Source organism: Arctopsyche grandis, chromosome 13 (assembly GCF_051622035.1).
Source record: "Arctopsyche grandis isolate Sample6627 chromosome 13, ASM5162203v2, whole genome shotgun sequence".
Taxonomy (NCBI): domain Eukaryota; kingdom Metazoa; phylum Arthropoda; class Insecta; order Trichoptera; family Hydropsychidae; genus Arctopsyche; species Arctopsyche grandis.
This window is the reverse complement of record NC_135367.1, coordinates 23,127,922-23,145,321: the sequence shown is the minus strand read 5'-3', so window position 1 is coordinate 23,145,321 and position 17,400 is coordinate 23,127,922. Positions and strand designations below refer to the sequence as shown.

Below are 17,400 nucleotides of genomic sequence, written 5' to 3'. Positions count from 1 at the left end.
TTAACTCATCTCTCCGTGGATTATTTATTTAAAGTTTGAATCATTGTGGTATTACAGGAATTTGCTAATGCCCCACAATGGACGAAAATTTAATAAATAAAAAAATATATTTACTATACAGAAATAAATTTTCAAATAGAAGTAGTCACAAATTGAAGAGAGAAGATCAACATTCATTCATACATCACATCCAATTATGAAAATAATGATGAGCGCAGGCTACCAGAAAAATAGGTTAATAATCAACGCTCACTGAGATGGAATATATCACGTTCAGGCACGGTAGCAACGTTTTTACCAACATGCCGGATAGCTCTTAGGATAGGAGCCTTCCAATAAAGAACTGTGCGGGCAGGAGGTTCAACCAGTACCGGTTTTAGGGGGGGTCTGGGTCGGGCGGTGCCCGAGGGCGCCAAATAAGTTTGGGGACCGCTCGATGCGCCAAAAGCGCTTTAAAATTAAAATTAGAGCTCACAACGAATTAAAAAAAACTGATATTATTATTCAAATAAAGTTCAAGATAAAATTAATTCACTCATTGTATTTAATTTTATAAAACAGCACAATTTACAAGAATTATATCCAAACATTTGAGTTTCTATGCTTTTGCTTACACTGCCTGAAACTGTAGCAAAGTCCCAAGGCCGGGAAAAAGGAGGATGGTAATCCAATTTTTTACAATTTTTTTCTAAGGGTGTTTAGAAAAAATTCCCAGATTGCGCCATTGGGTGTAAGGCCAGCACTGGGTACAACCATCAAATGATGATGTCTACTTGGCATATAATAAGGGGCATGAAGTCCCAACTGTTACAGCAACGACATGCATGCCTCATTACCAAGTAGAAGCTAAGGAAATGGAGCATGGTTGAACTGCATGTATATATTTAAAGATAGTGCAGTTCACCTGATTTTTTGTGGTTTGGTATAGTACTTAAATACTGATAGTACTCATATACTTAAAATACTGAATCAGATTCTATGTATAGGATGTGATGGTGAAAGGGGTAGTCTGGAGTGACTCGTCGTGGAGCGAACAAGAGGAAGAACCCAAATCTATCCACAGTAATATAATGTTGTAAAACAATTACATTCGAGATCCGGTCACAAGAAATACTTACTAGGAAAAATTGGTTTAAATATATACAAAGTTTGCGCAACATCGAAATGGAATACGCGTGTCGTTGATTATGTCGCGTAATTGTGTTTTCTAGGTATTTGTATAAATATTCAATGAAGAACGATTGTTTTTCAAATAATTTGAGGAAAAATGAAAACATAATACGTGTATGGTTTTCCTTCAACTAGCTAATCAACTCGCTAAAATTGTATTAGATCACCATTTCACGGATAATCAGTTGAATTAAACTTAGTCTTAGATTTAAACGCATCGCTAAATCGTGCTCAAACCAATAGCTGATCTGCAAATGAGATACTCGATTAATTTTCACACTATATTTAGAATTAATTAAAAAAAATACATATCTATATTTATTATATTTCAGTCAAATCTCGTCATAACAAATTTCTAGAAACCTGTTAAAAATGAATTTGTTATATTGGAAATTTAATTACTTCCGTATGTCTTGGCGGAATTCGACAGCACTGGAAAAATTATATTTTGAACTATGGTATTGTTCGTAAACATGAAAAATTTAAACGAGTTAAAGATTAGACGTTTATCTAAGGTAAAATTAAAGACAATTATGATTCTCACTCAAACTTGTTAATGTGAAGATCATTTATGTATGCTTACACGTGCTATCGTTTGACCCTTATTATTGGTAATAAGCAATTCTACGATAATATAGAATACAATATTCTCGAGAACTTCATATTGTTATGTTTGCAACAATAACAATTAAAAAACTAGTTTTATATGATAGTATTTGCGCTATTGTATCGCTAGTTATACAGACTATACACGTATCATATATGTATGTATTGTAGTATAATACGACCCACACACCCTTTTTTTACTTTAAAAAAATTTAACAAATTTGACTTTTTAAACCAAACAGCCAACCAACTAAATTTGATCAAACCCATTTATGATTTTAAATCTGATGATTTTACGAGCGGGCCTGGTAAACTGATCTTGGTCTTGATTTAGACACATTTTGTGTTTTTTTTTTTGTATGTACATATATATACAAATTGCAAACTTTCACAATTTTTTTCAACAATTCCAAGCCAAAAAATGTTATACCAGTATAATTTTTTTACATTGTTTATTGATTTATCATATTTTCTTCTACATTTTACACATACAAACATACATAATTTATAATATAAAATATAAAAGTTTCTACTATCGACTTGATTATATCAAACTTTCCTTCTTTAAATATACATACATATTGGAAAGTTTTTGTGATGAATGTATTTTATATTCGATTTTGAAAATCACATGTGTAAATAAAATATATACATATACATGTTTAATCAAGGCCGGAGCAAAAAACGCGAATTTTGAATTTAGATCTTTTTAGATTTTAAACCATGTCCTGTGTCTCTAATTAACCGATTTATGTCTAAAAATTTTTTTAAAATTTGGGTTTTTTCATATACATATCTGATTTTCGAGACTGATTTTTATTCTTTTATTATTAAAAAAATAAAAACGCTCAATATTCATCCATTGAAGTTTAATTGGGTCGATTTTTTTTTATTTAAATAGGCACACATACAAAATAAAATATAAAAAGAAAGTTGTATAATGAGACAAAAAAATAATAATAAACATTAATAAAAATATAATATTCCATTTACAGTGAGCACCACATGGTGATATAAAAAAGTAAAATTACAAAGACATCAAGATTTAAAAAAAAATAAAAGAAACAGATAAAGAAAAAGATACAGATAAAGTAAAAAAGAAAAAGAAAGACTATAAGGATGACGAAGCAAATCAACCACATATTATTTTCTTCACCTTTGTCCTAAAAATACTAAAAGAGTCACTAAAGAGGTCAGGACAATCATCTAAGCTATCGTAAATACGGCATATACGAACGATTGCACTATTGAAAGAGGTGTTGCTGTGATAAATTGGTGGATAAAAAAGATTTGTGCATCTGGTGAATCGGGCATGAACGTTAAAATTAATCTCACTTAAAACAGATGTGTCAAGAATACCATTAGCAATCTTATATAAAATTAACAAATCAGAAACCCTTCTACGCTGAGACAAACTTGCAATATGGAAAAAAGAAAGTCTGTCATTATAAGATGGTAACAGTTTTTTAAGACCAGTCTTATAGGATAAATGGCGCAAAAAACGCTTCTGGATTGTTTCTAAATGCTCAATGTGAGTTTGGTAATAGGGAGACCATATGATTGAGGCATACTCCATGTTACTACGAACCAAATTGTAATAGAGTAGAATCAGAGTATGGGGATTCTTAGCCGCTTAGCTGCCCAAAGCGCCTTAAGGCGCAAACAGCCGTATCTATTATACGCTCAGCGCGTCGTCTGGGCGTCTAAGCGGTTAAAGGGCTTCGCAACTCGGCAAATAAATCCCAAGAGTTTATAAGATTTAGTTACAATATGATTAATATGTTCATTAAATGATAGTTTGGAATCTATAAGTATACCTAAGTCTCTGGCACAATTTTTTGCTATAAGATCTACGTTATTAATATTGTAAGTAAAGTCAATTAGGTTACGATTTCTGGAAAGTGTCAATGAGAAGCATTTAGAAATATTGAGATGCATAAGGTTTACATTACACCATTCAGATATTATATCATTGTCGGATTGTAATTTTAAGCAATCCGACTCACTATTTATAGGATGGAAAACATAAAGATCATCGGCATAAAGTAAGCATTGACACTTCAGTAGGGGGATTAGATCATTAATAAAAATAATAAACAGAAGTGGTCCAAGGTGAGAACCTTGAGGAACTCCTGAAGGGATTATTCTAGGGGCAGATGAGAAACCCTTAATTGTAACCAATTGACTTCTCAAATTAACATAGGAAGTTAACCATCTAAGTAAATTGGCATGAATTCCAAATTTAGATAATTTACGAATTAGCAAACCGTGATTAACCTTGTCAAAAGCCTTTTGGAAGTCTAAAGATTATAAGTTTTGACTATTAAACGAGAATTCAAATTCGCCGTTATAAAGTTCCCATACAAATAGCGTCGCTCTTACATATGCATATTTAATATGTTTGCTATAATTAGTTTTGCAGGTGATTCAATATCCAATCCATGTAGTACGCTATCCTAGTATAAACTCCAGGTAATCCTTCTGTTCCGCAGAGTACAGGCCCATAACTGACAATTCCGTGTTGCACAAACTTATAGACACCATTGATATCATTGACCATCATTAATGGTCCTCCAGAATCACCTTTACAAGCGTCCTTTTTGCTCTCACCTCCGGCACATATCTGCTTATGATTGGCAATTGGCAATGAATATCTGCAAATTATGACATATACACACATGCATAAATACATGATCAACAAATAGTATTTTTCATATAATAATCACAGTCTTATAGATACATATACACATACATATGTAGGTGTCATTAAATTTCCGAAACAACGAGCCCTCAACAAGAATATGTACGTCCATTGCATATTTTAACCACTTTTTCAACTATGCAACTATTTGAGATATACGTATGTACATATACATATGTACTATGTAACATTTATTTTTTCTCAAAAATATAATTATCAATAATTCTAAATGGAATTAATGACCTAGCAACAAAAAAAAAAAATTACCGGAGCGGAGAATAATCGATATACATTACTATAAGTTTGACCCATTAAATATAAATCTGACAATGATTTCTGCCGGCTTATTCTCGTTTATGAGATATAAACGTTTTAAAAATGCACAATTTGTAGATATTTTTCGCTTTTGCAATCTTTAACTCAAAATTTAGTATTGGTGTGCCAAAAGTGAGTATTGAAATCTATAGCCAGATGCTTTTTTGAATTAATTGTGATTTTATTGCTTCGAAATAGTTATAATTAATTACCTAGCGAATTTTAAAAGTCAAAAATTTACTTTGTTTAATACTTTTATATCATAATATTATGAGCTTATTTCGTCGATTTGTGACTTAACCATGTTTAAGGATTGATTTTTTATCTCAATATGTTTTTAATATCTACGTATTATATAAACGCACTAATTCAAACGGGAAATAATTTTAAATTTAATTAAAGAATGCGGTGTTTACAACGGGTGTTAAGCACGACATAAAGAATGAGGAGCCCATCACTCCATCTGACTCGCTCACGGTCGCACATCGTCACTCACGAGCGATGAGCAACTCGCTTTCATTTCACATTGTAATTTAAAATCATTTAGCGCTCGAATTAGTACGTTAAGATAAAAAAAATGAGATGGAAAACTAACCCTAGAAAACGTAGTGAAATATAGAACTGGTTCAATATATTCATGATAGCTCGAGAAAAAATGTGTTTAAAAAAAAAAGCATATTTTTGACCTTTAAAATTCGCTAGATAATTCATTTATACGTATTTTAAAGATATAAAAAATCACAATCAATAGAAAAATTATCTCAATATTGATTCCAATACTCACTTTTGGCACAGCAATACTAGATTTTGATTTAAAGACTGCAAAAGCCAAAAATCTGTAAAAATTTCGCTTTTTTATAAACGCCAATATTTCAAAAACGAGAAGAAGCCAATAAAAATCATTATGATATTAGAATTTAGTGGGCTAAACTTTGTAAATATTGATTAATATCCTCTCCGGTAAGGAAAAAAATGAGATTTTTTTGTTGCTGTGTATTTAACGTAAGTAAAAGTGAATATTAGATGAAGGCAATTACACTGAGTAACAAAAAAAATTACCAGAGCGGAGACTAACCAATCTTTACTAAGTTTGACCCACTAAATTCGAATACGATAATGGTTTTTTTTGGTTATATATCGTTTACGAGATATGAGCGTTTAAAAAAATGCGCGATTTTTACAGTTTTTTGCCTTTTGCGGTCTTTAACTCAAAATCTAGTATTGTTGAGCTCAAAGTGAGTATTGTAATCAATAGTCAAATGTTTTTCCTATTTTGACTTTTAAAATTCACTAGACAATAAATTATAAGTATTTTAAAACAATAAAAAATCACAATCAATAGAAAAAAACATGTGACTATTGATTCCAATACTCACATTGAGCACAACAATACTAGATTTTGAGTTAAAGACCGCAACAGCCAAAAAACTGTAAAAATTGCGCATTTTTTTAAACGCTCATATCTCGTAAACGATCACTAACTAACAAAAATCATTATCATATTCGAATTTAGTGGGTCAAACTTAGTAAAGATTGGTTAGTCTCCACTCTGGTAACTCAAAAACGTGATTTTTTGTTGCCGTGTTAGTATTATAAACAATAATTATACTTTTTACGACTATAAGCCTCAACACACTGATGATGGGTCACAACTGGTACTTGTACTTGCAGCAATACATTAGAGTCGGTTTTATTTTCGGTTATGCCCCAACCAGCGATTTTCACCTCCAAACCATCCAATTTTAAATTTCCAAGTTCTTTACTGATAGGTAAACATATTGGAAATACATTGTCTGAAATATAACAGTTAGTATCAGAACATGTAAAATAGTTTGATTGATTTATTTTCAATTTGAATCTAACCTTTAGAAAAATCTATGGGTGTTTTGAGTTTGATGAGGGCAATGTCGTTTTGTATTCGAATCCTGTTGTATTCGGGATGAAAGAAAACACTTTCTATTAAGATGTCCTGGGCTGTAGCACAACGCCTGTCGTCATCTGGTCCTTCACAGTCTACTTTGGTGTTTACGTCGTGTTCTCCCACTCTGACATTTGCCAAGACTGTGCTTTTTAAGTCGGCGACGCAATGTGCAGCTGTCAAGATATGTCTGGAATTAATTATACTACCACCGCATTGGAATGATGACTTTCTTTCTGCAAAAACAGTAGACGAAAGCAACCAAATAGTATCAGATAATTGGATCGGTTTTTGACGTTGAACGTAACTAACTTGATCTGTATCCGATAAGTGCCATCCACGGGTATTCAAAAATGCCAGTCTTTTCACCATTCGTTATTTTATCGCCTTCTAGTATTTCTCCACAATTTGTCGGAAGTAAATTTATATTAGGGTGGCTTGTCACATCCGGCGGAAGAATACCTCTGTGTTCTGTTGTCTGTTCAGATGTAAAACCAGTAATAATTGCATTTTGCCCTATCGAATTTTGAGTACTTGTAACTTTTGGAGTAGAGCTTGAAGTTGAAGATGAAGTTGATAAAAGGGGACAGCAAATCTGTTTTGAAAATACAATGTTAAGAGGGCTGTACACCCGAAACCTTAATTTTTTTACCGTTCCTTTCTTCGATATATATATTGAGTGTATGTATATATTGAGTGAATGCGACAATATATATCAATATATATATATATATATTGAGTGAATGCGACAGTTGCGCTTCGACCAGATAAAACGTGTTTTAAATTGACAAAATCGAGGTTTCGTATTCTACTATTTTCTCCTCCAAAACTGGACCAATTTTTAAAAAAATTTCATCATCGGTATGAGAAAGATATTTTCTGTGCATCTATCGGCGTACTTTTTTTTAAATCGACCGTTAAATAACCACGCTAGACTCTTTTTGTGGGTGTAAAAAAGAGGCGATTTTATAGATGTTTGGCGGCTCCTAGCTCCTATAAAAAATAATTAATCAAAAAAATAAAACGATAGATGCACCCCAATGGTGGATATCCATAGCATATTAAAAAATAATTTCTCTAGTGCCATAATTGAGGTAGGGAGAAGTATAGTACGTTTGTATGGACAAGGCGCTGCTGTTCAGCCCTCTTAAGGATTTTTATTTTATAGTTACATTTATTTTTAAACGTCGTGAATTCAAAATTTAATTTGATTCAAGAAATAACGAAAATTGTTTTATTGAACTGTAAATCGTTTAATTGCATATCACTTTTATCGAAATAGGATGTGGACGTGGGTGAGAATCAAGGTTGTGAATATAATGGAGCGGATATATGGATTGTGGACAAATGTTAATCAATAGGTGGTAGATTGTATGTAGATAAAATTAAATAATAACAAGTTCATTTCAGTACTTAAAGTAAGAATAATGTAATTTATTCGCCTACTAAAGACTTACCGCAATGAGGACAATATCGTATATGTATGTATGTGTGAAACTGTGAAGAGTTCCATAATACCGGGTTGACACGATGCGAGTAGCTTGGTCGTGTAACTTTGACGTTCAAAACGTTAAAAAATGATTGAATCGATTGTTGTCATGTTGCGAGTAACGCCCGAGTAAAGTAAGTAATGTTACTCGTCCAAGTTAACGAGTAAAGTAAGTAAAGTTACTCGTCCAAGCTTCTGGTCTCAGCTACTCGCACCGTGTCAACCCGGTATAATCGAAAAGCTTAGGTAAAATATCATCCATCACATCCACCATACTCGTTCAAATAATATTAAAACCGATACATTTACTAAATTTAACCAAAAATCTTGTACCTTTGGTCGGAAGCCATCGAATCCGCATTGAGACCTTCGCACTAGATCGAGAAATAAAATGTTTTTTGTTGCTGATATAAATTTCATGAAGATTTCATTACATTCTTCGACAACTGTGCATTTCCCTTCAGTTTTTAAGTGAGATGTGCAAGTTTCATCCATTTGCGGATATTCTAAATCACCTAGATAATTTATAATATTACAATCACATTTTGATTTGAAAAGTGGCCTACAATCAATCACCGGCACCCCATTTTAAAAACTTTGATTTTAAAATTTCACAGATATAATTGGTATGTACATATATAAATTTAACAAAATAAGTTTGAAATTAAAAATAGCAGCTAAATATTTGGTCAGTTATAAATACAGGAAGTTGTTGCATTTAAATATACAGTAACTACATACATACAATATGTTACATATGTATGTATGTACATATTGAATATACGAATTTGATCAGTTAACTTTTATTTCTTCATCAAAACGTTTAGATTCTTATTGATCAAATCACCATTTATTATTGTAGCCGACTTTATTTAATTTGCATTTAAAGTTACTGACCAATTAAATACAAAAAAGTGATATCGAAACATTTTCTGCAGTTGGAATAATCTGTCGACTTACTACAGTTAACGGGGCTCAAGAAAAGTGCAACCGTTGTTGCAAAGATGCACCAACTCGGCTGCATCTTTAAGACGGATAGATGCAAATCGGGATAAGAAAGTCAATGAAAGCGTCCACACACTGGTTGCAACCACAACCAACTGATGATCGTCCTAGCAAAATACCTGTTTTTATTGAATCAAAATTCAAACCAAACAATTTGGCAAATACAGCTTATATTAATAAATCTAGAAATTAATCCGATTCAATCAATTAATCAATATATTATATTAATCAATTATATAAAATTGAATTTTTGTTTGTGTGTTTGTTACCTCTTTCAGTCTACAGTTTTAAATTCAGAATCAAAACATTTGGTTCTGTTATCTTATGGTTATCTATCTTAGAGCTAATCAAAGACGCGTCTGCGCTATAAAACAGTTTGAGTAGCTCTGCTTTAACTAAGATCGTAATTACCTGGTAATTTGGTGGTAACTCATATCTGAAGGAGTTATTCTGTTAATTACTTGGTAAGATTCCTCGAGCACCAGATTCATTGACCTTCAAAGTCGGAATAACCGGTTAAGGTAGAGGTTTTGTCCTTTTGGAAAACAGCAAAACAGATTCTAGGAAATTCCCAATGAAATTTTCACACACTTATTCTTAATTAATGTTTCTTCTCGAGGAGAAACGGAATAGTAGAAAAATTACTTAATTAGTTGGAAAATAGGTGTTTCTCCTCAAATTTCTCGTTTCTCAAAATAATTAAAAAAGGCATTGATCTAAATATAGATGATATGTATGTACATACATACATACAATAAATAATTAATTAAAACCACTAAAATATTAATAGCAGTATTGAAATACGTTAAAATAACCGCCAAATCTTTGAGCAGAGAAGATCCGGCACTGCTAATTGCCGAAAGTAGTACTGAAATTCTTTTTTAGAAATTTAGAAAATATCAACAGTCAAATAAGCTTGGAGCTTCTTTTTTTAAATAAAAATCAAATAAACAAACGAAGACACAATAAAATTGTATTTTTATATTCATATTTTAAACATGTTTCTAAAAAGGATTTACACATTATATAGAGAGAAATGTTAAACAGCCAAATCTAAAGCCTATTAAAATATAATGTGTTTAATATAACAGGTGTGTATATTTTCAAATTACGTATCAATTTGATTATTTTAATTTAATTTATTATTTAAACGTATTAGAGATTTTTTTAGAAATTAAGTGAGAATTCATTTTTCTCGAAAAATGAAAAATCTGAAACAATAGTCTTAACTAGGAATTCTGCCCGGGTCAGTCCAGAAATATTTCATATACATTAAAAATATATATAAGAAGAATTAAACAAGGAGTTATCAAAGACAAAACTACAAAGTAAGTAAATAATAATAGCATTAAATTTAAAAAATAAATTTAAATATAGATACATGATGACATGAGAAAAACAGTAAATAAAAAAAAAATGTTTCCGTTCCTTTTGGCTATAAAACCAACTTCTACCGAAATTTAAAGAGTTTTCTCATTGCTGGAAATATTTGTGCCAAATCTAGAAATAGGCTTTTGGACTCTCATTCAAATATTTTAGTATTAATTAGATTATAATTTAAATTAAATGTATTTTTAAAATAACATTTTTATGTTTTCTAGATATATTGTTTGTTTTTTAAATAAATAAATTTTATATATATATATAGTTTTTTAATCATATGTCCCGGGATTTCAGGAATTCCAAGAACGATCTCTGGCCCGTTTCTTGTCCGAGGAATTGAAAAAGGCCGGGAAATCAGAAACTCACTCAACACACTGAAGTATGTACATACATACACTAAACAAGCCGTATCAGTGATTTGACATATGTATGTATGTATTTCCAGTTCTTGGTGGAGGCAGGGATTTGGGTAAGGTAAACTCCCCCACCTACCGATCAAAACTAAATAAAAAACTTTTTGGTTGTAAATGTTGAAAAAAGTAGATTATATTCAACTTGTTTTTATTCGCAATTGTCGTTTTGCTTGTTTAACTATCCAAAACAATCCATAGTTGTCGCCACTTTACATAGCTCATTAAGTTGAAGCGTTTCCTTCCACATCCAGTCTGGACTAGATAAATACATTTCTGACATTGTGTATTTATCAATCAATTTATTTATTTTCTTCTACAACGCACACACAATCTACATATAATATATGGTATATAAATATAAAAGAGTAAAATATATAATATATTGTATGTATATAATTAATTTTTCAGTTGATCCAATATCCAATCCATGTAGTAAGCGACTCTGGTATAGACTCCAGGTATTCCTATCGTTCCACAAGCCGTATAACCGTAACTGACTATTCCATGTTGCACAATTTTAATCACATTATTGACGTTGCTGGGAAACATCATGGGTCCTCCTGAATCGCCTTTGCAAGAGTCAGATCCAGTTGCGCCCCCCGCGCAGATTTGCTTATAGCCGATAGTAGTGCCGACTGGCAAAAGTCTGTAAATTTATGATACAAAGTGTTTTTATCTCACCAGAACGTATTTTATTTCACGATTCACATTAGTATTTTATTAAAAAAATCATTGTTTGCAATATATTTGAATCCTGCTCAATATAATTTTTAAAATGCGTCATCGTGAGATAAATGTGTTATAAATGCTTAGTGTTTTTAAGCTGGAGTCAGTTAAGATTACTGATCGGAATTGAATTCGAGTATCTTTTGAATTTTAAATGACTCCACAGCTCTGGAAATACGGTGATTATTTTGACTTACAATTTCATACTATTTTTTTAGGTATTGTTTATATTATGAAGTATTTTTTAGGTTTTAAGATGGTTTTTAGATACGAGTTCTGGATACTCTTGTGTAGTACGCACTGCGCACTGAGCGCTTAACATTAATTGTTACAATTTACATTGTGCAGAAAGTGTTCGCCATATATGTATATGCATATCTATATATATATATATATATATATATATATATATATATATATATATATATATATATATATATAATTGAATGTTTGTCTGTCTGTCTCAAATAGGCTCCTAAACCACTGAACTGATTACGATGGAACATTCAGGATTTGTTGTATGCATGTCCGGGAAGATTACCGTTAAAAAAAAACCGAGAAAAAACCTCTTGTATATAAAAATCGATGTTTGTCTGTCTGTCACGTATGCGTTCCTATACTTTACTATAATTTAATTTGATTATTAAGTATTAATTTGAATCTGAACTATTCACTTATCGATACGCTTCGAGAAACGGGAATTGCATGCGTTATTGTACGATGAAACAATGGAACTTTCAGGATTTATTGTATGCATGTCCAAACGGGAACGAGTGGCATTGCAACGCAATAATTTCAAATGTTTTCGCGTCGCGACATGCGTTGTTAGCGTAAAATAAACAAATAAATGAATAATTTCAATTGTGTTCGCTGCCTGCAAATGTGTTCACTGCCTGCGGGAACGGGAACGGAAACGGGAACAGGAATGGGAACAGGAATGGGAACGTTATTGTGGCATTGCAACGCATGCCGGGTTCAGCTAGTTGTTAATAAATATTTTCTTACGATTTGTAAGCTTCTGCACATTGAGGATTGGTCATAACTGGTACTCGAGCTTGAAGCAACACGTTCGAGCTAGTTTTATTTTCGGTTATGCCCCACCCGGCGATTTTCACGCTCAAACCTTCCAATTTTAAATTTCTAAGCTCTTCACTGACAGGTAGACATATTGGAATAACATTGTCTGAAAACGTAATAGGACATAAATTAATTGTTTGATTATTTTGATATTATACAGGTATTAAGTTTAAATTTTGATCTAACTTTTGGAAAAATCTATAGGTCCCAGTTTGATGAGGGCAATGTCGTTTTGTAGTCGAGGTACGTTGTATTGAGGGTGAATGAATACACTTTCTATCAAAAAGTCTTGAGGTGGTGAAGCACATAACTTATCATAATCTGGTCCTTCACAATCTTCCTCAGTATCCAGGCTATGTTCTCCTACTCTGACTCCAGCCAAGATCAAGTTTCTCAGGTCTGTGACACAATGAGCAGCGGTCAAAATGAATCTCGAATTAATGATACTACCACCACATCCAAATGACAGCCCATTTTCTGTAAAGAAATTAAACGTATGTGAGTAAACAAATCAAATGAAATAACTTTATGTTGATGATTTCGAATGAGACAAACTGACTTGAGCTGTGTGCGATTAGCGCCATCCATGGATATTCCATAATACTAGTACGTTCACCGGCTGTTATTTTATCAGAGTCATCATCTCCACAATTTACCGGAAGTTGATTTAGATTGGGGTGGCGGGTCACATCCGGTGGTAAAAGAGAGTTATTTTCAGACGTCAAACCAGGAATCGTATTTTGCTCTATCGGCCTTTCAGTCACTTTAGGAGTGGAGCTTGATGTTGGTGATGAGAGTGGACAGCAAATCTGTATCGAAATTCTAAGGTCACTTCAAGCGTTCAATGATTTTTTGGAAAGTTTTCAGTACACAATTTAAAACAATTCAATACGCAAACTTCAAATTATGCGTGTAGAGATTTTTCATTTATTCATTTTTTAACATATTAGCCACAGTGACATTACAGAGAGTTTAATCGCGTCACTGTGGCAAGTCATACAATCATAAAATCATAATAATAAAAGCCTTAAAGCTTAATAACAACCTGCTATATCTTGATGAAAAAATCATTGATATTTTTAATTGATAAAATCAACCACTGGCGTTGCAAAACAACCACTCAACCAGCTTAGCACAGTTTACATTGAAGAGGTCAATTTAACCAGCAACCAGGTTGAGCAGATATATCGCTCTAGATATTGGAGACGTTGCCAACATATTTGTGCGAGCCACAGGAGGAGCAAACAAATCACGATTCCTCAGGTCCCTGATCTTACTAAACATATAAAACTTAAATTCATTGAGAACCTGAGGATTGTGTACTATCCCATTTAATAGCTTGAAAAAGTGCTTTCCCAGAAACATAACACGACGAGACTCCAATGAGTTGAACCTTAACAATCCAATGTATGCACTAGGATATAGCCAAGGATAATAACCATACAATTTCATATATTATACATATGTATATCTGAGAAACCGTTTTTGGATTCTATCAATCTTCAATGAATGAGTCATATGGATAGGACTCCATACCTATATAATGGAATAAAATTCAAGATTGCTACGTACTAGAGGTTCATAAAGAATTTTAAGCACCAACGCACTCTGGAAAGGTTTACTAATTCGTAGTAAGAATCCCAGCATTTTTGTGGCCCGCAAACAAATATCGTCTATGTGAAAAGGATAAATTAACAAAACTTAGGTGAAAAGGATAAATCAAGCGATTTGAAGATCTTTTCACATTGAGGACACAGCATTTTTTAATGCTAAAAGTTATTTATTTTTGACAGACCAACTTGACAGTGCATCTACATAAGTCCAACTGGAGAAGAGCTGCGTCACTATGAGACTTAACTGTCTTAAAAAGTTTGAGGTCATCAGCGAATAAAAGATAGTCTGAATACTGTATTATTTTGGAAATGTCAATAATGTTATAGATTATATTCATTCATGTATATTTTAGGACAGCCCTGTTTAATCCGCAAACCCCGAAGCACATTTCTGTTAAGATTAGCGATATTCAAAAAGTCTCCAAAATACACAGACACATGTATATTTACTAACACACATTTTTTCTAAACCAAGAAAACGTGATCATTGATCAACTCAAAATCTCAAGGTCGAAGTTTTGCATGATAAAAAAACATCTATTGTTACTACGTACATATGTATGTATGTACATACATGAACATATGTAGATAATGAAAAAAAAATAGTATGAATGAAAGTTCAATTCAGCACTTAAAATAATTAAAATGGTTGGTGCGTTTATACTATTTTATTTACCTATTTATGTAATTAGTACTTGTAGACATTTTTATTTTTATTACATATCTCGTACCTTTGGTCGAAAGCCGTCAAATCCGCAATGAGATTCTTTCAGTATATCGTGAATGGCTGGAAGAAAGGCTCGTGATGATTCCTTCAATATCGAAAAGATCTCATCGCATTCGTTAAGAACTAAGCATGTTCCTTCAGTTCCAAAAGCAGATTGGCAGGGTCCTTCAGGTTGAGGATATTCTAAAATGTCTATGTAGAAACTATCAAAAAGGAACCAAAACACCAAATCGCCACTGTTTTTATGACATTTAAATGCACGCATATGTATGTATATGTATAAAGGTATATATTACGGTTAAAGTATATCGTCCATTTGTAATATATTTTGACTATTTGAAATATATTCCAACTAATCTGTTGACTACCGTTATAGTTGAAGTGTATTTTTAGTTGTAATATCTATATTTTGACTAGTTGGAATAAAGTTGATTCATATGGCGAGTTACATTCCAACTGGTCAATATATTTGTCAACTGAAAATATAATTCAACTATAAGTTGGTTCCAGGTTAGATGGAGAGGTTAGGTTTTCGTGAAAATGTCACTCTTTATTTATCTCTTGAGTTATTGTAATACGATACTAATTACCCTTATTTGTAATATTTAGCAAATTTTAACGCATTACTAAATTCCAAAGCATATTGTTGAAAGTCTATTTGCGCTTGATATTTAATTTACTAGTTGATTTTTATTTGACATGAATGACCTAAAATTTAATTTGAATACAGTAGCATATCGTGACGACTTTTAAGAAATAATAACAAGATTTTTTTGCGCTCGTAAGCAGAGAAATTATAATATTTCTCTGGTTGTAAATGCGTATCGTCGTAATTCAAAACATTGTTGTAATTCAAAACATCAACGATGATCTAATTTTAGCTCAATCTCGCTCTTTAGCTTAATTTTGATATTTGATTTAACTTTTTTATTTCGATATTTTGTACGCTACTGGTTTAAAAAGTTGGCCTGGGGGCCGTTCGTTGGCTAGGTTCGTACCCAGCATAAGAGGCAAATTTTTTCCTGAATTGTAATCGTAAGTGAAACGTAAAGGAGGTTTGTAAAAAGTGATCTCCTTTCATAAATCAATCATTGCACGTTGTAATAATTTAAATAGTACTTATACATATTATATGTATGTATGTACATATGTAAATAGTCGCATATTATGTAAAAATGTGATAGGCGCATATTGTAAAAAATGTGATACTTTGCTTTCGTTTAAAGTTATTATGATTAGAGGTAGGATAGTCACAGTGCAATCGATTGTTCCATTGTTGTAAATCCTTTTTAAATAAAAAGGTTCGGCAACCCTTTAACAATGCATTTACAACCTTTGAACAATGCGCGGCACCTTCTGGGTCCGGTGACTAATTATGATGTTCATATAATATATATATATATATATATATATATATATATATATATATATATATATATATATATATATATATATATATATATATATATATATATATATATATATATATATATATATATATATATGTATAGATATAAATTCGTTACTTACCGCTATTTCCAACTTTTGAAAGAGCGAAAATCAAAATTATACTTTTCCACATTTTAAATTTGTTTAATTTTTCAGATAAATGCAGTAAGCCGTAAGTGATACTTAGAAGAGGTCAATAATGAAATTATACGTCTCATGTGGTAGATTGATTTATAAAATTTGTTGTTAAATTTTAAAAAACATCACCAATATGAACTTGGGCTTATCTTTTGTCCCCTCTTTCAGTCGCGTCTCATAGATAATGTCTTTTTTTAGTGCTGTTGTTGTTAAATTATTTTCAATACTGTTTTTCCTCAAAATACATGTTCACGCTTGTTCATTTATTTAATATTAATCGAGAATTTTACTCATCGTCTTAATGGTAAATTGCTCCAATGATCTCATATTAAGTGTTATTGAAAATGGTGATCGAGCCTCATTGAACAACTGTAATTTCACGAATTCAATTTATGCCTCACTGTATGAATACATATCTTTTAAATCTTCGAACCGGCGTTGCTCAGGGGATGAAAATTGAAAAAAGTCTTTCAAAGTCTCGGAACCTTTTCAAAACCAGTATATGGTCTAAATTAGAATACTGTTGCGTAGGGGTGGGTTCAGGATCTACATAACTTAAAGGCCCAAGTTGCTTCATAGCATTTATTCAACGATTCAAAAGGTCCACACCTAACCACCGCTCACTCCAGAATAATGTGATCTACCGTATGTACAAGTTGCACACCCGAAC

General features: G+C 31.9%; 3 protein-coding genes across 5 annotated transcripts; all 3 read right to left on the bottom strand.

The window, feature by feature from the left end:
* Positions 1–2,221: 2,221 nt before the first annotated feature.
* On the bottom strand, positions 2,222–7,196 carry LOC143921023 (CLIP domain-containing serine protease HP8-like). 2 transcript variants are annotated; one of them, XM_077444121.1, is made up of 4 exons: positions 7,023–7,182; positions 6,656–6,946; positions 6,402–6,585; positions 2,222–4,430 (listed from the first exon to the last, which is right to left on the bottom strand). In XM_077444121.1, exons 1-4 carry the CDS (start codon positions 7,045–7,047, stop codon positions 4,187–4,189), a joined length of 744 nt encoding a protein of 247 aa, XP_077300247.1. In that variant the 5' UTR covers positions 7,048–7,182; the 3' UTR covers positions 2,222–4,186. The 2 variants fall into 2 exon arrangements, with proteins under 2 accessions (XP_077300247.1, XP_077300246.1); XM_077444120.1 differs by having other exon boundaries at positions 4,187–4,430; positions 6,656–7,196.
* A 1,208-nt stretch (positions 7,197–8,404) lies between these two features.
* Positions 8,405–9,291, bottom strand: LOC143921657 (uncharacterized). Its single transcript, XM_077445010.1, has 3 exons — positions 9,160–9,291; positions 8,519–8,714; positions 8,405–8,474 (listed from the first exon to the last, which is right to left on the bottom strand). Exons 1-3 carry the CDS (start codon positions 9,221–9,223, stop codon positions 8,405–8,407), a joined length of 330 nt encoding a protein of 109 aa, XP_077301136.1. The 5' UTR covers positions 9,224–9,291.
* Positions 9,292–11,103: 1,812 nt separating this feature from the next.
* Positions 11,104–16,865, bottom strand: LOC143921001 (CLIP domain-containing serine protease HP8-like). Of its 2 annotated transcripts, none has more exons than XM_077444080.1 (6): positions 16,674–16,857; positions 15,148–15,326; positions 13,363–13,612; positions 12,990–13,280; positions 12,732–12,909; positions 11,104–11,646 (listed from the first exon to the last, which is right to left on the bottom strand). In XM_077444080.1, exons 1-6 carry the CDS (start codon positions 16,723–16,725, stop codon positions 11,397–11,399), a joined length of 1,200 nt encoding a protein of 399 aa, XP_077300206.1. In that variant the 5' UTR covers positions 16,726–16,857; the 3' UTR covers positions 11,104–11,396. The 2 variants fall into 2 exon arrangements, with proteins under 2 accessions (XP_077300206.1, XP_077300205.1); XM_077444079.1 differs by having other exon boundaries at positions 11,107–11,646; positions 15,148–15,335; positions 16,674–16,865.
* Between the last annotated feature and the right edge of the window lie 535 nt (positions 16,866–17,400).